Here is a 20987-nt window from a genome sequence, read left to right as displayed (position 1 = left end):
GAAATGTGACTGTTGAGGCGTAAGTCATAAAGCCTACAAAGCAAAGGGATGTTCTCTGATATAGTGTTCCAGAACTGCAGACTCATTAGCCAGAAAAAAAAGGTGTGATTAATGCCCATTTGGGGAGAATCTGAGCTAGAAGGAAGCCAGCCAACTAAACTTCATTTGGGGAGATAAGTAAGACAAATCGTGACCTTGCAATGATCTGGAACAGCTCTACTATAGGGCCGTTTGAGCAAAAGAATGGATACATTCTAGCCTGACTCTGTCTTGGTGCCCTGAAATGGTTGGAAGTGGAGAGAGAAAAGTGCTTTGAGGTTTCCTCGCAGAAATACCTCTGGTGAATGGACGCTGCTACAGGGCTGATGTTTAGGTTAGCTACATATTTCTTATGCTATTGAATTTATTTTATATGGTGAGAATGTCTTTGTCTGATGGTACTCATTGCCTGAGATATTGATACACAGTAGGTGTGCAAGTGTTGAATTCATTTGGGTATTAGAGTTTAATGGCAAGGTATAAAATATTTTTTCTGAGTAAAGTTTGCTTCCAAAGTTGGTATCATTCACTTCTTGGTGATAAAGATGTTTCATCTTCTTGATAGATAATTGGAAAAAAAATCCTCACTATCTCACATACCTCTCTAGTTGAAGGATAAGAATTTGTTGAGATACCATTTGTTCATTATCCACCAATCCTTGAGATATTGAAACCTGAGTTTCCATTTGTGTTAAACTTCTACTCAACTGGCAAGAAGTTCTTTTTGATGGTATAGTGTTCAATGGTGTGCTGATTCTTGTACCTAAGAATCAAAGAAATAAAAGAACATAACTTAAAAGGCTCAAACTTCACATTAGATACACTGACAAATGACCCATAACATCTAATTCTAAAATTATCATTAACAGAAACATGGTTTAGAAAAGTTTCTAAACTTATACCAAAATAAAAATAAATATTTAAACTTGGTTGTTATATTGAATCTACTTAAGATCGAATTTGTTGGGTCACTCATCTAAGTTTTGATCTGGTCAAAGTGCACTTAAAATATGAACCTGTGAATGCTCTATGTTTTTGCATTTCTAAGGATAGAGAAAAGGTGTAGTCTTTTATACATATTGTGATATAGAGGGGTACTTTGTAACTTTATGCAGTGTCTTATTATTTATACTTAATTAGAAAAATAATTTAAAAGTCTATTTAAAATACATGTATATAAGCTATGCAATTCTAAGGCAAATTCAGACTGAACAGACTGTGGCCAGTTAAATTTATCTTTCTGTAGAGCTGAGAAAACAAATGTTTTTCCTTTGCTCCCGTAACACCCTCTAGATCTTCCTTTATGGACAGCGTGCTATTCTTCCCTTTTGCCTTTCCTGGATGTTGTAATTTAGGTACCTTCCTTTTCCAGACTCACAGTGAATGGGTTCCTGCTTTTATCTCCCTCCTCCCAACTTTTTCTTTCCTCTCTGAGTGGATTTCACAGACGACCATCTTCCAAAATAACAACACCAATTAATTTTTTAACTTAAAAAAAAAATCTTTGGCCCTGAGTCTGCCCTCTCCATTGATGTGTGGTGCGCAGAAGAGGCTGTGCAGGGATGATAAGCCCCCATTTGTGAAGGCTCTTCTGTAGGAGGCATTTGACGTGCTCATAAATGGCACCGTTTATTCAGCCAGCCCCGGCTCCAGGTGAGCTGAAGAGATGACCCACACATCTCACAGGTCTCCGAAACTGAGCCAAGACAGCCGCCGAGGGACAGAAAGCAGCTTTACTTCTGTGCCTGAGCCTGGAAATCATTCTTTCTTTGTTTTTGTTTTTGAATAGACAGTATTTTATTCCTTGCCGTTCTCTCTCAGTTAACTATTATGGTTTCTCACCACACTCCTGTCCCCTTTGGCAGAATCTGATGATCTCCGAGGGGACCCTGTACACGGCCATCAGAGCGCTGCTGTCTCCCAGGATGCTCGCAGTTCGATGGTAGACGCAGGTGGAGCTGAGAGCCTCCCCCAGCGCCCCCAGGAGCTTCCTCAGATGATGGCTGCAGGTAAATGTCGGTGGCCGGCACAGGACACAAAAAAGGCTTTTTGAGTTTTTGGTGGAAAGGCTTGCCCAGCCATGAAAAATATGCATTGAACAAGGAGCCTGAGCCCTTAAAGAAATCAGGCCCTGAAACTAGTGAAAATCAAAGAGCATTAAGTCAAATTTGACACATTCTGCTGAGTTTTTCTTAAGCTCTGTGTTATTCGTTTTTAAATTTTATTTATCTATTTAATTTTTACGGAAGTCAGTGCTTATAAGAAATACATTGGAAAAGTTACTTTAGGTAGACACCTGCATTTCTTTAATGTAATGATGTAAAAGTCTGTAAAGCAGGGAATATATTATAAGGTAACAATAAATTCAGTCAGTACCAGTTTTGCTACTTGACAATTATTTTTTTGTTAGATAGTTAGAAGGCGTGCCTGCTCAAGAATTACACCTGGAAACAGATGAATTTATTTGTTCTTAGTCTACTAAGGCAGTTAACTTGTTTTACCAAGAGGGTATCACTGCTTTGCTTCTCAACCCTGTAACTTAACTAATGTTGTTTCACTGGGAGAAGAAAGAAATTCTTTAGTATTTTTCCAGGGGTACCTCCTTAATGGCATGCTGTGTATAATACAAACTACATGACATTAAGTTTCCTCCCAGAAAATATTTAGAAACAGTTTACGTTTATGGCTGGAGAAAACAATGCTATAGGTTTCAGTGCTTTATTTATTTAGGTTTTTTTTTTTTTTTTTTTTTTTTTGTGGTTTGGGAATATGCTAAATTAAGCCTCACATCTCTAGAAATGTGATTTCCTTTAAAACAAACAGCCTTGCCTGTTGACTCTAAGTCGTGGTTTGTTTTTCCCTGCAGCAGCCGATGGTTTGGGAAGTTTAGCGATAGACACAACCCAGCTCAACATGTCCGTGACAGATCCCACAGCCTGGGCCACAGCCATGAATAATTTGGGCATGGTTCCCGTGGGGTTGCCTGGGCAGCAACTCGTGTCTGGTAAGCTTTCTCCTGGTTTTGAAGATGCTTGCAGCAGTGCCAAAGGGTGTAGGTGACAGGTGCCCGGTAATCTCTCCGCACAGCAAGTGTTGAACATGGTCTTTGATTTATGACTGGGGCATGTTTGGCAGGTTGTGCTCGAGATTCTTTTCCTCATCACTTTTCTCTCCTGCCTAATAGCTGTTCTCAGAAAAAGCCCCCCTAACAGTTATTGCTATATGCAGCCTTGCAATATCAATTGCATTTTTTAAATTGGTAAATAGAATGGCTGATATTTGCTCTCCAGTTTACAAAACTCATTCATGTACATTATCCCATTTGATTGCACAGTCTTCCCTTTGCAATAGGTAGGTATTTATTTTTGTTATGGTTCCTGTTAATGTTTTCATTTTATGAACAGGGAAACAGAAGACCAGAGTTGAGGTAACTTTTCCAGCACCGAGGTGGCATAGCTACTAACTCAGCTCAAGTGACACTAAATTCCACATTTTCTGTCAACCACACTTCAGAATCATAATATACTGCATTTAATAGAGAAAATGTTTAAAAATATCATAAAGTCAAAGGTCATTTGAAAGATTTTATCATTTAATTTAGCACATGTTTATTGAGGATTTTACATGTGCCCTGTAAAATGTGCTTTGGCAAATAGAAGAAGTATATACATATATGACTATCCTTGAAGAGCCTTCTCTCTAAATTGAAAAAAAAACAGCAACTGAAAGCAATAAAAATAACGTGTAGCATGAAGTGTTAAGTAGTAGTGCAGACTGGTAAGATAGTAATTTCCAGATCAATCATTGGGGCTCTGAAGAAAGATGTTATCAGGAAGGGGTGGGGGGGCTTGAGCTATGTCTAGAGAGATAAATAGAATTTGCGCAATAACCCGCTCACTCGTTCATTCATTCAACAAATATTCATTGCGGTGCTGTCCTGGGTGCAGGGGCTCCAGCAGTAAGCACAACAGGCATGTTCTGCCCCCCCAGAACCTGCAGTGGGGAGGTCACAGTCAGCTCTAATGCTGTGGTCATTGCTATATGGCAGAAGAACGATTCAGTTTTGGCCATCACGTTAGGTGAGGATAGATGGTGTTCATGAAGTAGAAACCAGTTGCTTTTGGAATGTTAGTAAGTTCTGCGCTCACAAACCTGCGTGCTCTGTGCGAGTTGACCACACATTTGGTTTCTTTTTCTGTCAATAGTGGCCATAGATGAAAACTTCTAAATTAGCGGTAGTAAATTATATATGTGTGTGTATATGAACATATATGTATACATGTACACATACATATATAAAAATATATATTTTGTTTCTTTTTTAATATAACAAGAAAGAACATGAGAGTGGATAGGAGATGGGGAAAGTAGGAAACAGATAAAAAGGAAAGATAAAGATTGAGTTATAAAACATTATACTTAGGATATTTATAAAATTCTCCAAAATGCTATCAAATTCATAATAATTGAAGATTAGTCTGCTGTGGGGTGTGTGTACATAAATGACATTTTCTGTGGTTTGAACATGTGTTTATGCAGGTCCTTTTCTCCTAAAGATAACCTAGACAGATAATTGCCTTCTAATAATTGAAGAGTAAAGATTTCTATTTTTCTACCCATGTTTTCCCAGCTGCCTAATTGAAATGTTTCAGATATCAGAAACTGCTTTACTCTTGTCTCACCTGCTACTTCTTTCAGAAAATGTTGTGTGACTTCTGGAGTAAACCCAAACCTTAACAATTCATTATTTTTCTTATGATTTTGAGTCTTTTGACATTTTCACCATGACCAATTTCCGATTTTCCCAGCAACTTGCCATGAAAAGAATTACAGCCCTCCTCGTTATAGAAGATTTACCGTATCTGCCCTGAATTACATTCTCTGCCTCCTGTATTAGCCAAATTGCTTAAACTGTTTTTGAGCCTTTCTGGGTCTTTCTGGGCTTTGACTTCATCATTTCTGCAGCCTGACAATTGAACTGCACTTGGCATTGTTCTCGGGGCCACCAGCCAACCTCATTTGTTGATGCAATGTCAGGGTCAGCTTCTGTAGTGTTTGGTTAGTGTGTATGTATTTTCTTCCAGTTTTTTTCTATGTATTTCAATCATATTGAATACAAAATTTTCTATTATGTGTTTTTCTTAATATCTTATTCTCAACTATTTTTTTCCATTTTATTCTTTTACATTAAAAATTTTTAAATATATCAAGTAAATCTTTCCTAGTTTACTTAACTATTCTACTGTTTACATTTAGGCTGTTTCCATTCTTTCACTCTTACTAGCCAGGTTTCTTTAAGGAACTGAATGTCTCTGAACACGCGAAAGCATTTTACTTTTTCTATAAAATGGTGATCATATATATTTCATGGAGCTGTTGTGAAATTTAAATGGGGTAACCTACGTAGCCTCCATATCATGAGTATACATTAAATATTCCTCTTATTCCTTTCCTCTTAATCCTACCTTTCTTCTTTTTCATTCTTTTTTGTAACAAATAATATTATAGTGAACATTTTTATGCATAGGGTTTTATGGCAGTTAGAATTATTTCCCTTGGGTAGACTTTTACATGTAGAACTAGTAGGTCAAAAGAAATGAACATTTTAAAGTTTCTTGTTATGTACCAGGCAATTAATGTCCAAAATATACATATATATTTAATAGTTACTAATTTGATATGCAAAGGCGGCATCCTATTATTCTACCTTAAATTCTTTTATAGCTACCCTTGTTTATTTCTTTTTTCCCTTCATTTTCTTTTCATATTTTCCCTTTTGTAAATAGATTATTCTTATACCATATCCATTTATCAGATTAGGTTCTTGGTAAGTTTTTTTTTATTAGTTTATATTTGGGCATTTGTTAAGCATTTCAATCCTTGGACTTCATATTTCCTAAAAATATTTATCTAGTATATTTTTTGCTTTTAATGTTGGTTCTTTTAAAATAATTGTTGTATGTCATTTTCCCTTTATGAGTCCTTTATTCCATTTCTAAATACTGAAAGGTTTGCCTACTCTGGCAGTTGTCATATTCCCGATTTTCCATGCCCCCATTGACATAATTCTACCTTTTACTGGAAATTAAAGTCTTGTATATATTTTTATCTATTTCTGAAGTATCTATTCTGTACTAGTGATTTACCTATTTTTAATTCAGCACCTCGTTGTTTCAGTTCTTACAGTTCGATGGCGTATTTGTAGGAAGCATCGTGTGCCCCTTTTACCGAGCCTGGTGTGTGGTGCTGTTGTTTCTCTTCGTTGCTGCCATGGAGGCCCAGGACGCTGCTTCCCGCTCAGTGGTTGCTCTGGCCACCTCTGGAGTTGCTCAGTGCGACTGCAGAATGTTAGAGGCAGACTTTAATGTTTCAGCAGGGACTTAAAGATTATTTAGTGTAACCTTCCTTCCAAGAAATCCTCTCTAAAACATCTCTGTCAGGATTATGGAGAGGCTGGATTTTATGAGTGCTTGGCTTTCTCCCAAAGTTTGTGATATTTCTGAATGACCAACCTCTCTTCCCATATTTGTTAAAATTAAACTGACGCTAAATCCCATTCCTCACTGCTTCTTCGATTTATTGAAAGATTAAAATTATCAGCAAAGCAAGGCGTAAATTTTTCATATCCTCTGATTTTATCGAAATAACTTCCCAGGAAATCAACTCCCTTATTACTGTCATCACACACCTTTCCGCCATGCTGCCTTGCACGCCCACAATTACACCTCTGCCACCTACCTCTCCTCTATCGTCACCAAACGTTCCCCACAGTGAGTCCAGTCCCACTTTTATGAGCTTCCCTGTTTACCTTCTTCATGGGAAATGCCACTTGAGATCGTGACATTGAATTTGTTCCTCTTGTCCAGAATATACTGTTATGCTGTTATACCTCAGTCCTACATCCCACACTCCAAAGTCTTGGCTGCTCTGTGATATATTATTTACCGCCATATATTAGTGTTTCTTTGTTTTAGTTTTGTGGAGTTTGTTGCCATTGTTGATGATATCTTTTTGTTATCAATACTTTGTGCGTTGGTATAGATGCAGGTTTTCTAAACCGGTCTGTTGGAACATGAGTATCCCACAGTTGCTGGGTACAGCAGTTGTTAGGTAGAGAGGATGTCACATAAGTACTTAGGTGGCCCAGCAGTGGGGGCCAACTCTGAGTTAAACACAGGTAAGTTGCTTTCTTTGTGGGTTTTCTCAAAGCCTTTACTATACTAATGTGCAATAAGCAGTTTTCAAAGAATCGGATCTAGTATGTAGGATTCCCCAAACTTAATTTAGCCTTTAAAAAAATACCTGTTTGCATCTGCTGGCACACTAGAATACAGCCATCTAAACCAGATTGTTCCTGTTAATGGTGAGGATCCTTCTCCACTGCCATACATCTTTCCATGCCATATGTAATACCCCCTGTATGACCTAGTTTACAATTTTGTTTGTTTATGCTGAACAGTGTTACTCCCTAATCTCAGGTTTCAAAATAACTCTCTTGGGGTCAGGTGTTGCCTGAAACCTTCTTCTCAGTTTTCTGTGTCCCTTTCCAAGAGCCCCCACCTCTGGCGTCACAATCCAAAGTCTAGAATATCAAGTCCTGAGCTTTGACACCATCTGTGTGACCAGCTGCTCCCTTCGCATATACTCTGGTTTCTTTCCCAAACTCATAATCACCTGAAAGGAGATTCGCAAAGCAGGAGCTGAGTCCCCAGGTTTTAAGTTTCATACCCAGGACTGCTTGGGAACTGGTGGTACTTTCTGGATGTTCTCTGGCCATGAGATAATACCTTGCTCTTCTCTAAACCTTCTGAAATCTCCTTTTCTAGGGTCAACAATCTTTCCATAGCTGTAACTGACCTTAGGTTGATACAGATCTTTTACAGCAAGTTGCTTACTATGCCATTTGTCATATTTCAAACACACGTTCTGAAAGGGCATCACACCTCCCAACTAGCTACAGTTGGGGGCATATGCGAGATAGTGCCACATCCTTGTCAGTGATTCATGTGGAGCCAGCAAAAGACTTCCTGGTGCTTGCAGGTTGTCTGTTGGCACTCCTCATTGTTCCTTGGTTCATACCTTGCTGTTTCTTCTTCAGAAGCTCCAGATTCATTGTCACTGCTTCCATTTCCTGCCACCCTAAGAAGGACTTAGCTTTCTAACTCATGGGGAGGCTAAGATGGGCTACAGTCCCCTTCTGTCATCCTCATTACCCTCGCCCATTCATGGATGTTTCCACTCATTTTAATTCTTTTCTGCTTCCTCAGAATATTTTTTTTCCTAATTTCTTTCTTAGGTTGTTTAATCCTCCCAGGGACACCTTTATCCTCTTTCAAATGCCCAGATATGAAGAGGCATTTGTTAAATCCTTTCATCTCCTCAAGCATCACTCTTTTAACTGGGATTTATTGAGCCAGATGTTGTGCTGAACACTGGGAATATAAGACCTAGACCTACTGTCATGTTGTAGGGTCTAGTGGGAGAAACAGAAAAGAGTTTATAAGCAAATACAAATCAACAGCAATAAGTGGTTATGCCACTGATAGGTAAAGGGTGCTGTGGGATGTCACTGAAGAGTGTCGAGCAGAAGAGTAGTAGGATTAGGATTATGTTTTTACAGAGCACGTTTGCAAGCCCTAGAGAGGACTGATGGGAGGGGGAAAACATTGGTGGCCAGGAGAGCAGAGAGCAATAACAATGGCAGTAGTGCCAGTGGTGACCCTGGTAGTGGAGATGCAGCAATGTGAGGGGACTCATGAGACGTTTAATTGTAGAAACAACAGGAACTGCTGACTGAGTCCACATGGAATGTGAGGAGAGTGAAGAATCAACAGTGACTCCTGGCCTTCCAGCCTTGGAAACTGGGGAGATGGTGGGGCCCTTTACCAAGAGGAGAAGGGTGGAGGAGTTGTCTAGTTTCCTTTTGGATGTGTTGAGTTTGAGGAACTTGTAGAAAGGAAGGATACAGTGAGCAGTGAGATTTATGGGTCTGCAGCTCAGGAGGAGAGGGTGGATGGAGACGTGGCTTTGGCAGCCACAGCACATGGATGGTTATTCATGCTCTGGGGACCTTAATGCCCAGCCACACTTATGCTCTGAAATGAGCAAAGGGCCCTCAGCTGCTCACCCAGGTATCAACCTACCCTCCAGTTGGGTCTCCAAATCTCTCCATCTATTTCCTCTCTGGAGTCCCACTAGATTCCCACTATTGCTGGGCTCCAAGGTTTTCAGGGAGAGAAGTGGTCAGAGATTAAAAAAAAAAAAAATGTAATCTGGGAATCCTGCTTGATTCCCATCTCTTCACCTTACAGAGACACTCAGGACTGTCTGTTGATAACCCATCCCATGTACTTATTTTTAAAGTGAAAATAATGCTCACACCAGCAAACTTCTTTTCTTTAGTCCCCTCAGATATTAATGGTGACACTCTCTGACATAGTCATGATTAACAGACACAGGCAACCTGGTGTATAGCAGCAGGGCTTCCTCTAAAATACATGTTCAGAGTTCTCTTTTGTTTTTATTTTCCATCTTGTTGAAAGATTTCTTTCTTTTGAGTGTCAGAAAACAAATAGACCCTTGACTTGTGTTTCACAATTTATGTACTTGATTTCATTTATTTTTGACAGTTCTGTTATACTTTGCACAGTTATTTACCCTTTTCTCCCCAAGACATTAGGACAGTACATTGGTATATTTATTTATTCATCACAATATTACTGAAGGTTCAAACTGTGTTTTTTTACAACGTACTAGAAAAACAGCAATTTATGTGACAGGTGATGCTCTTCTGGAGTACTTGCATTTCTAAAGAAGCAGGTTGTTATCATATAACTGTATTTACCAATGATTAATTATAATTATGGGTGTTATAAAGAGGAATGGGGAGCCTAACTTTGCCTGGAGGTGTCAGAGGGGCTTCAGAAAAGGCTCCCCTAAAGAAATAATATTTAGGCTAAGACCTGAAGGATAAATTAAAGTTATCCACATAGCAGGAGGGAAGAGCAGGAAGACATGGGGAATTTGGAAAGATAAGAAAATTCTTAAAGCAGAAAATGCTCTGTGCAAAGACCTGAGATGATAGTAGCTTATCTCCTTCAAGGAAGAGGAAAGTGGCTGTATGTGAGCAGAAGGGGGTGGTTGGGATCCTGGGGGTTGGCAGGGTGGTGCTTGACATGAGTCTGGAGAGGTAGGCGAGGGCTAGATCATGCATTCCAAAGTGTGGAGTACAGATTTTATTTGAAGTGTAAGCTATTGAAAGATTAGTTGGTTTTTTCTTTCTTAAAAAAAAAAAGTACCTGCATTGTTTTTATAGAGATTGGATTGAAGCGTGGGTTTACATCTAGGAGGTTGCTGTCCACAACAAGGTGCTAGAAGCAGGTGGCCTAAGTGCATCCATGTGGGACTGGAGTGTGGAGCACCTGCCCTGTGCAGGCATTGCCACAGGTGCTGGGGGTACACACAGATTCTCCTGGAACTTTCATTCTAGTGCTGAGCTCATGATGTGTATCCACAGTATTTCTAGAGATCAGAGAAATTATAGAAAACTGGCTTCAAAAAATATTTGCTTCTGCCTGTACCTTGTCCTTCATAAGGTAATTGACATCACTTAAAGCAAATCAAGGATTGTTCTCAGATAATTGTCCACAAATGACAATAGCCTATATCCTTGTTGGCTAGAGATATTATAAAATCTTTGTTGAATGTTTAATATAATATATAGTCATTTGAAATATAGTCATTTTTATCTTCCATGGAATGGATAAGGTAAATTTACTTGCTTTGTATTAGATTGACTTCTTCCGAATTATCAATGTATAATTTTTTCTTTTTATTCTACCACAAATATGTATTTTTAAATTTTATACTAGTTGTGCTCGCTTTGGCAGCACATATACTAAAATTGGAATGATACAGAGAAGATTAGCGTGGCCCCTGCACAAGGAAGACATGCAAATTCGTGAAGCCTTCCATGTTTTTCATGGGTAAATTCACACCCAGCGGGTGCGCTGCGCACTGTCTGGGGAATGGGCACACTTGTAGCTGTGACGCAGGCAGTGCAAAGGCAATTTATGTAACCAAAGCGTTTGTACCCCCATAATATTCTGAAATTTAAAAAAAGTATACTAGTTTCCACCTCTTGATTAGTGTAATCTTTATTTGCTCTGTCATACTCTGGTATATGTACTGCTCATTATAACCTTTTGAACTATGCTGTTTACTTTCTCACTAGACCAAAACTTTCTTACTAGACCAAAATAATCACATGTATATTTACTTATGTATATATATTAAGTATATACATACTACACACAATATATGATGTATATGTGTGTATATACCACAAACACACATATTCCCTAATTTTATTAGTTTCCTCTAGAGTAGAGAAGCTTTAATATCTTTAATAGCTCCATGAACTGAAGGGAAATATTTGCATTTCACACTGGAAAATTGTATTCATGGAGCACCCATAGAGCTGGGTGCTCGGAGTGGACATTCTAATTCAGCAGAGAACAAGAAGAAAAGCCAAACAGTTGAATTCCCATATTAAAATTAGCTTGAGTGTTCCTATCCTGATAGAAGTGTGTGTGTATGTGGTTTGCATGCATACACGTTATTGTATATTGGATTTTTGCTCTGAGTTAATGTTAGAGCCTTTTATTTGTAACTGTGGAATCATTCCATAGTGACTTCTCCTATATCCTTTGTTTGTTTTTATTTACTTTTATTATTCTGCAGCCTTCTAATTTGCTACATGTTACATACTGTGTTGAGTTGTAGATATATCACATTATGTGCTTATGTAATGATCTATCGTTTATCTAATAGACTGTGCTGTACTTCTTCTGTGGGCAAGAACCATATCTAATTCATCTTTGTATTTCCTCTGTCATCAAACATAGAGCTGAGTGCTCAGTAACTATATAGTTGAATGAATGTATTATTTGATTCATTTATATAAATAATTATATAAAGATATATAATTCAGGAAAAGTCACTTTTACACCTGGTCCTTAGACTAGGCTAAAGTATAGCTTTTATATCTTCTATCATAGTTACATATGAAGGGTAACCACAACCACCAATCACCTTATTTGACATCTGTGATTTATTTTTCTCATGATTGAGCATTATCTTTCCAGATTACCTCTTTTTTAAAACTGTGTCTTCCTTGTCTTTTCTTATCATGCTTATGCGTTCATCCTCCTTCTTGAACATATGGAGCATATTTATAACAGCTGTTTAGTGTGCTTATCTACTAATTCTTTTATCTGTGACATTTCTGAGTCTCCTTTTCTTGATTGATTTTTCCCTGTATCACGGGTCTTATTTTTCTGTTTCTTTGCATGCCTATTAATTTTTTATTGGTTGCCAGACATTGTGAATTTTATGTTGTCAAGTGCTGGATTTTTTTTTTTTTTTTTGTATTCCTTTAAATATTTTTAAGATTTGTTCTGAGATGCTGGTAAGTTCCTTGGGAATAATTTGATTCTCTCAAGGCTTGCTTTTATACTTGGGTAAGTGGGTCCAAAGCAGCCTTTAGAGTAGACATAATTTAGTCCAGGGGTGGGAACCTGCAGCCTTAAGGCCACATGTGGCCTTCTAGGTCCTTAAGTGTGGCCTTTTGACTGAATCCAAATTTTACAGAACAAATCCTTCTATTTTTATTAATACATTTTTGTCTTTTATATTTTATTTTTAAAATGAACATATTTAAAATGCCAAAGAATAAAATAAATTTCAATGAAATAATTCTCCCAGATTGACCAACACAATTAGAACATTAGTAAGCCATAGGGCTAAGTTGACGGCTGCTATACTAATGATTTATTAGGTCATTAAATATGAAATGTCTGATTTTGAATCAAAAGTTTAGTTTATTATATCTCAAACAAGAAGCAGTACAATTAATCAAAGTATGCACCTAAACTATCGACAGTTTTGCCATCTTAACAGTAGCTGGTTTATGCCAGCAGCAAAGGAGCCTGGAGAGTGAGCAAGTGGTGATGAAATCATGAAAGGTGTTTTCCACAGCTTGTTGAGAATTGAATATTTTTCCTTGCAAGAAGTGGTCCAAAGCCTAGAAGAAGTGCTAGTCAGCTGGTGCAAGGTCTGGTGAATACAGTGGATGAGAGAGAGCTTCCAAATCCAGCTTGGTAGTTTGAGCAGCGTTGTTTGTATGACATGTTGTCTTGTAAGAGGATTAGACTGACTCTATTGACCAGTCTCAGCTGCTTAATCACAAGCATCCTCATCATTTTATCTAACTGGTTGCAGTGGACATCTGCTGTAATCGAATGACCAGGTTTCAAGACGCTGTAGTGGATAACACCAGCGCTGGACCACCAAACAGACACCATTAGGTTTTTTTGTTGAATATTCAGTTTTGGACTGGTTTTCGGCACTTCAGCTTTATCCAACCATTTTGCAGAATGCTTGCAATTGTCAAAAAGAATCCATTTTTCATCACACGTAACAATACAGTGTAGAAGTGGTTCACCTTTATGTCATGACGACAAAGAAAGGCAAGCTTCGAAATGATTTCTCTTCTGATGTTCATTTAATTCATGTGTTATCCGTCTATCCAGCTTCTTTACCTTGCTAATTTGTCTCAAATTGTCCCATATTGTTGGAATAGTAACGTCAAACCTTGCTGCTAATTCACGTATAGGCTGAGATGGATTCACTTCCACTACAGCTTTCAGCTCATCATTATCCACCTTAGTCACAGGTCACCCATGTGGCTCATTTTCAAGATTAAAATCACCAGAACAGAGCTTCTCAAACCACTGATGTACTTACATTCATTAGCCACATATTTCCCAAACACTTCATTGATATTTCTAGCTGTCTTGGCTGCATTGGTTCCATGATGGAGCTCATATTCAAAAATAACATGAATTTGTGACTTATCCATGTTTTCATAAAAATTGCTCTAAAAAAATTTGAAAAATAATCTCAAGCCAAAACATACATTTGAAAGAATGAGGATGTACCTTCACAATAAAAAAAAGTGTCAGAGTGAAATGTCAGAAATATCAACTGTCAAACTTAGACTTAAGGAAATCGGACATTTCATACTTAATGACCTAATAGTTCTACCTTCCCCTGCCTGACGCCACTACAGCACAAGGCTGGTTGGTGAGCGTTTTGGGGGGGGTCATCAGCTCTTGACAGTGGTACACTGTGTTTCTGTTTGAAGTGGAATTTGTGAATAGTTGCACAGCTTGACAATATTTTAAAATTCTGTCTGCTTAATAGCCCATCATGTCAAAGAAGACCAAGAGAACACTGAAGGAAGAGAATAGATTTTTAATGAGGATTATGAATTGCAATATTATCTTGTTTCTGCTAAAGATAAGATGATTTGCTTGTTTTGTGATACTGCAATATCAACATTAAAGAAATTCAACACTCATCAGCATTGTAACACTCATAAGGACCACAAATATTTTAAATTAGAGAGAGAGACACAAAAGGTTGTATTTCAGAAATTAAAAGATGAAAAGCAACAACAAAGATAATTCTTTCAAGTAGCAATAAGACCTGGAAATAATGCCACTGAAACAACTTACGAAGTAGCCTGTATACTCGGCGGGGGGCAGGGGGGAGGGAAGCCATTCAGTGATGTAGAAATTGTGAAAGAATGCATTGGCAAAGTTGTAGGATGCTTAGACCCCAATAACGTTTCAGAGTACAAACAACTGCCTCTTTCAAGGAGAACCATAACTGATCAGCAGCATGAATTGGCCTTCAAGTTACCAGAACAACTTCATGCAATACTTCAAAAGGAAAATATATATTATTGAATTGCTTTGGATGAATCAACTGATATTACTGACTCAGTACAGGTTTTACATTTCATTCGGGTCATAACAGAAGATTCTCTTTGCTACGAAGAGCTACTTGCTTTGGGCACTCTTGCAAACAGAACATGGGGAATAGATAGATAGCTTCAATAACTTTCAATATAAATGTCGTGAAATTGGACTGAATTTGGTAAATTTAGTGAGTCTATGTATAGACGGTGTACTTTCCATGACAGGAAAACGTGAAGGGTTTATTGCACAGATAAAAAAGTATTAGCAGATCCAGATACTCTCATTTCTTTTCATTGTATCTTGTATCAGCAAAATCTCAGTGCTAAAGCTATTTTGAGTGACACTTTGCAACAAGTTATAAGTATTGTTAACTATATTCCTGCAGAGTCAACACAGCACGGTCAGTTGTGTAACATGTTAAAGTTGACCAATGAGCTATTCAGCAGCAGTCCCCAACCTTTTTGGCACCAGGGACCGGTTTTATGGAAGGCAATTTTCCATGGATGAGGATGGGGGAGATGGATTCTCATAAGGAGCATGCAGCCTAGATCCCTCACATGCACAGTTTATCGTAGGGTTTGTGCTCCTGTGAGAATCTAATGGCACCACTGATCTGACAGGAGGCGGAGCTCAGGCAGTGATGTGAGCAATGGGGAGCAGCTGTAAATACAGATGAAGCTTTGCTCACTCGCTCACCTCCTGCTGTGCGGCCCAGTTCCTAGAAAGCCATGGACTGGTACTGGTCTGCTGCCCAGGGATTGGGGATCGCAAGTATTCAGTGTGGATTTGCCAATATCATTCTCAGGGAGAGGTGTAAGCCAAAATTTTATCTCTGCAAGAACAGACAGTTAAATTTCATGAAGAACAGAATCAGCAATGTGAATTATTGAAAGAAGATTTCTGTAGGCATGCAGCATTTCTGTGTGATATCATGTCAAATCAAAATGACTTGAATATTTCTTTGCAAGGTAAAACTAAGTGTGTGTGTGTATATATATATATATATATATATATGATATGCGGCAAAAAAATCCAAGCATTTCTAAAACAGCTATCTTTTTTCAAAACACTTCTTCTTTGAAAGGAAATTTAGTATGAACATTTTCCCCAGTTACCAAAGGTCATTGATGAGCAGGATGATATGTGAATCATTTGAAGAATGCGCAACTGTTGTAGACCTACTAATTGGAGAATACAATGAAAGGTTCACTGACTTTGAGAATCATGACATCACACTCAAGTTAGCATTTCAGCCTCATCTTGTTGATATCACCAAGGCACCTAAAGAACTACTGATGGAATCGATTGAGCTCTCAATAGATGACATTTTAAAGTCATTGATTGATGCTAAAATACGGAATTATATTAAAATACGGAAAAATGCAGTAGAATACACATGCCTTCAGCAACGTGCCCAAAAAATGCTTTCTTGCTTTTCAAGCACTTGTCGCTGCAAATCTACATTCTCCTACCTAACCCAAATCAAGATGTCCTTAAGTTCACAAGTGACTGGTACCCATCTAGAAGATTAACTGTAACTGTGGACCCCCATGCTGCATCCAAATATTCAAATGCTTTCCAACAAAAAGCAGACACAACAAAGTCATTAAGAGGTCAGTTAACTTTAAAATTAACAAATAGTTTTCGTTTTTTGAAATTATTAAGTACATAGTAGTCAGATTTTTACAAAATAATGTACATTTTTAAGTACGTCTAGTTGAAGTTTCTGGAATGCCGCCTTATTTGATTACAGCTAAATTAATGTGGCCTTCCAACATGAAAAGGTTCCCCACCCCTGATTTAGTCCCACTTGTGAGGCAACACACTTCTCGGAACTCTTCCCCAGTCTAGGGCAAAGTTTCTCCTCTCTGGCTGTGGAAACTTGATCTGTTCTCAGCCCTTGGTGAGCTTCAGAAAGGGTTCCACCTGCTCTTTTCCCACAGCTTTTGCCCCAGCGTTGCCACTCCCCCCTCAAGTCTGTCCTGAGCAACACTCAGCCAAAGACTCGGAGGGAACCCTCTGAAGATCTCCAGAGCTCGCTCTCTGATTAGCTCCTTCCTCTCAGCTCTGCCCTGCAATTTCCAGGGCCCTCCCCTGCCCTCCAACCCCCATCCCGTGGTGAACTCAGGTAGATCTCAGGCTCTGTTGGGGTTTCTCTTCCTCACATTAAGTCAGGAAACTTTCTAGACAGTGGGCTGGGACAATCATAGGTGTCACTTCATTTATTTCCCTGCTCTCAACCATCACTGTCCTGCACCTCCTGTTGTAATGTCTGAAAATTTTCATTTCATATGTTTTGTTTGTTTGTTTTTTCAGTTGTTTTAGGTAGGAGGATAAATTCTATCTCTGTTACTTCCTTGTGGCTGAAAGCAGAATTTTTAAAATGTAGGTATGTATTCTCTAGGGACATAAGCATTATAACTCTGAGACTATGATAGGAATGATTTTACTAGGAATGCTAAAAAGGACAGTGATAGAACCTGTCAATTATTGAGCATCTGATATCTTCCAGATACTCTACATATGTTGCTTCATTTCATCTTTTGCTTCCTAACTATTATTAACTCATTTTATAGATGAGGGTACTGAGCTTGGGTGACAATTGACCTACTCAAGGTTACCCAGGTAGAAGGAGGCAGTGCTGGCATTGATATCCAGGTCTGTGTGCCTGAACTGTTTCCATGATATCAGGGTTTGGGGGAAAATAACTAAAGCAAACCCCCTGTGTTTCTGCCTCAGGCCAGCTCCATCTTTACACATTCAATTTTTAAAATAAAAACCTTAGGTGGAAATATATCATTGGTTGGAGGGAAGGTCTCCCATCCAAGTACTAACCAGGCCTGAACCTGCTTGTCTTCTAGAGATCAGATGAGGTCGGGCATGTTCGGGGTGATATGGCTATAGACAGAGGGAAGGTCTTAGAGTTTTTTTGGTATTACATTGAAAATCTTCAATTATTTAATTTTTAAGCGTATCACTTTTTATTCTGCTTGAAATCTGAAGATTTCCCTGAAGCTTCAAGAGTTTAGGACTTGAGATCCAGTGATCTAGAATTTGTACTAACGTTTAACCAGGAAAAATTTAGTAATATAAAGTAGACTTCTATGAGTAAGACCATGGTGGTCATGCTGTGGGGCTTATGACAATAACCAAAAAGTGATAATAAATATTGAGGAGAATAGGTACATTTCCATCTAAAAATCGGTAAACGCTCTCAAATAAAAACGAAACTGAATTTTTTATGATTAACACAGATAAGATGGACTTGAGTCAACTTGAATACTCACTGCATGAGAAGTGTGGAGGGCAGAGCAGGTGGAGGGAGTTCCTAGCTGATGGGTTCCATTTCTCTGAAGGGTAGGAGACCAGGTCATCTGCGGAGGATAAGTGAGCTGATGGGGAATGGAGAGCCTTGAAGGTATCTCTGGGGGAGGGAGAGGAAGCTGCCCAGAAAAGTATGACAAGGTTATTGAACACTGCGTGCGAGCTGCATAGTGTCCTCCGGCCGTGTTGACCTTCCCTGTGGACAGGCACAGAGAATGAAGCTGGGATTTTTCCAGGGTTGGGTTTCAAAAGGTGGCTGGAATGAAAAGACAGGGGTACAAAGAAGGTACGAGCGTTTACAGGAGAGCCATTCCAGAGCTGGACCACACACACCCACAGGAGTTGGGGTGGAGCCATGGAGGCATAGGGGACCTGAGGCCTTAAGGCCACATGTAGCCTTCTACATCCTTAAATGCGGTCTTTTGTCTGAATCCAAATTTTACAGAGCAAATTCTTTTATTAAAAGGGGTGCAGCAGAGAAAACTGAAGCTTTTCTTGCTTCCTTTGGTGCTTAAAAAAGAACATTCTTGAAATCAGAAGGCCGCAGGTTCCGTACCCTTCCTGGGTGTGAATCTAGGCTCTTTCCCTTAGCTGTGTAACCTTTGGGCAAGTTATTTAACTTCTCTGAGTTTGTCTGTCTATTAAGAAGGAGATAATAATATCAACATCAGATAATTGTTGCAGTTTCCAGCATGAGTAAAGTGTGGTACATATTATAGGGATCCATAGGTGTTAAGCAGTTGAGGAAGGAGTGGGGAAGGGGGTCAGAGTTGACCTTGGATGACTTCCTAATTTAAGGGAATGAAAAGAGAAGACATGGACCCTGTGAAAAATTATCCTCTTGTCCTGACTTCTCCCATTCCAGGAATAGTGACAACAATTCTCCTGTACAAGCCATGTGGAAGCACGCCACATGCACCCCTAAATCATAGCTCTATAATAGCACAGCTGAGTCTTAAACAACAAGGTTGGGGGGGATGTCAACCCCTGCACAGGTGCAGATCACATATAACCTTTGACTCCTGAAAACCTTAACTACTAATAGCCTACCATTGACCAGAAGCCTTACCGATAACATAAACAGTTGATTAACATATGTTTTGTATGTGTATCATATACTGTATTCTTACAATAAAGTAAGCTAGAGAAAGGAAAACTTTACTATGAAAATCATAAGGAGGAGAAAATATATTTACTATTGATTAAGTGGAAGTGGATCAAGATAAATGTCTTTATCCTTGTTTTCACATTGAATAGGCTAGGGAGGAAGAGGAAGGGAGGGCTTGGTCTTGCTGTCTCAGGGGTGGCAGAGGCAAAAGAGCTGAAGAGGGTGGAAGGGGAGGCAGGAGATGGAGGCACACACAGTATAACTCTTACTGAAAAAAAATCCACATAAAAGTAAACCCTTGACATTCAAACCCGTGTTATTCAAGGGTCCACTGTATTAGAGTATTTTCCACAAGCCATCTGTTTCAACGTTCCCTGGACTGTAGAATTCTGGACGTATTATAGACCTTATAAAACATGAGGCCCTGGAAAGCGAGTCCTTGAAGCATGTCAGGTGCTGAGCAGGTGGGGAAACAATATTCCGTTTGGCCTGGAAATGGATAGAGAGGGTCTTCTGATGCTACATGTATGTGGTTTTAATTACAACATAGTTTTACCACTGAAACTTTTTTTGTTAAAGTAGCTGAGCCAAAAAGTACTTAAAAGATAGTTGCATATCAAAGGTGAAAGTTGTGTGTTGAGTATCTACTATGCTCCAGTACTATGCGATGGTCTGAATGTCTGTGTACCCCCAAATTCATAGGTTGAAACCCTAACCCCCAAGGTTAGGATGGTATTAGAATGTGGGGACCTTGGGTGGTGATTAAGTCATAAAGGTGCAGCCTTCATGAACGAGATTAGTGGCCTTTAAAGAGGCCCAGGAGTGCCTCCTCGTCTCTTCCACCACGTGAGGACACAGTGAGAACAGGCCATCTATGAGCAGGAAATGGGTCCTCACCAGACATCAAACCTGCCAACACCTTGATCTTGGACTTCCCAGCCACCAAAACTGCAAAAATAAATAGATAAATAGATAGATAGACAGACAGACAGACAGATAGATAAATATTCTGTTGTTTATAAGCTACTTAGTCTGTGGTATTTTGCTATAGCAGCCCAAGCAGACCTACGACACACAGTGTATAATCTCATTTAATCAGTTTTTATTTTGAGAAAAAGATGTTTGGACATCAAGACAAACACCATTGAACTATAATAAACTGTATTTTCTTCATCAGGGACATTTTCTTGCTATCCTAGAAGATACGGTTTTGACCTTGAGCCTTTACTTCTGACAGTTCATGCCTGTAGGGCACCATAACCCTTCATCCTGAAGGAGAAGAAGAAATGCAGTGGTCTCCAGGTTTCGCTCTCTTTCTGACCATGAGACCATCTTTAAAGAACTGTTCCTCACCTCACTGGATGGGCCCCGTGACCTCCGTCACTTAGTGCATCCTCTCCATTTATTCCATCTCAGCAGGAAAAACAGGGTCAAAATACCCTAATATAAGGTGACTCTGGTCTCCATGGGGACCCTTCACACACAGTGAATCACTGCTGATGACGTTCTCACCAGAGGCATTTCTGTGAACTGTGCAATCACTCAAAAATGCTCATTTTATATTTTTAAGACTTAGTGGCCTCTCTCTTGGAAACCATGTATTTGAGAACATCTTTTTGAATTTGTTCATCCCCAGCTGTGAGAAAATACTGCCTAGTCATGGGTAGGAAAAAGGCAATTTAGAAAAATAA

At 39.0% G+C, this 20987-nt stretch overlaps 1 protein-coding gene and 1 non-coding gene across 2 annotated transcripts in view; both read left to right on the top strand.

Moving 5' to 3' along the window:
- ENOX1 (ecto-NOX disulfide-thiol exchanger 1) overlaps window positions 1–20987 on the top strand; it is a 239815-nt gene that overhangs the window by 36394 nt on the left and 182434 nt on the right. Inside the window, exons 2-3 of the mRNA XM_069467218.1 lie at window positions 1905–2048; window positions 2906–3043. Of these exons, the coding sequence (XP_069323319.1) occupies window positions 1905–2048; window positions 2906–3043 (282 nt within the window). The remainder of the gene's footprint in view (window positions 1–1904; window positions 2049–2905; window positions 3044–20987) is intronic.
- On the top strand, window positions 10913–11019 carry LOC138383059 (U6 spliceosomal RNA). Its single transcript, XR_011233515.1, has one exon. It is a non-coding gene; the product is annotated as a U6 spliceosomal RNA (small nuclear RNA).

The sequence above is a fragment of the Eulemur rufifrons genome, chromosome 4 (assembly GCF_041146395.1).
Source record: "Eulemur rufifrons isolate Redbay chromosome 4, OSU_ERuf_1, whole genome shotgun sequence".
Taxonomy (NCBI): Eukaryota; Metazoa; Chordata; class Mammalia; order Primates; family Lemuridae; genus Eulemur; species Eulemur rufifrons.
Note: the sequence above shows the minus strand (reverse complement) of the source record. Positions and strands in the feature narration are given on the sequence as shown.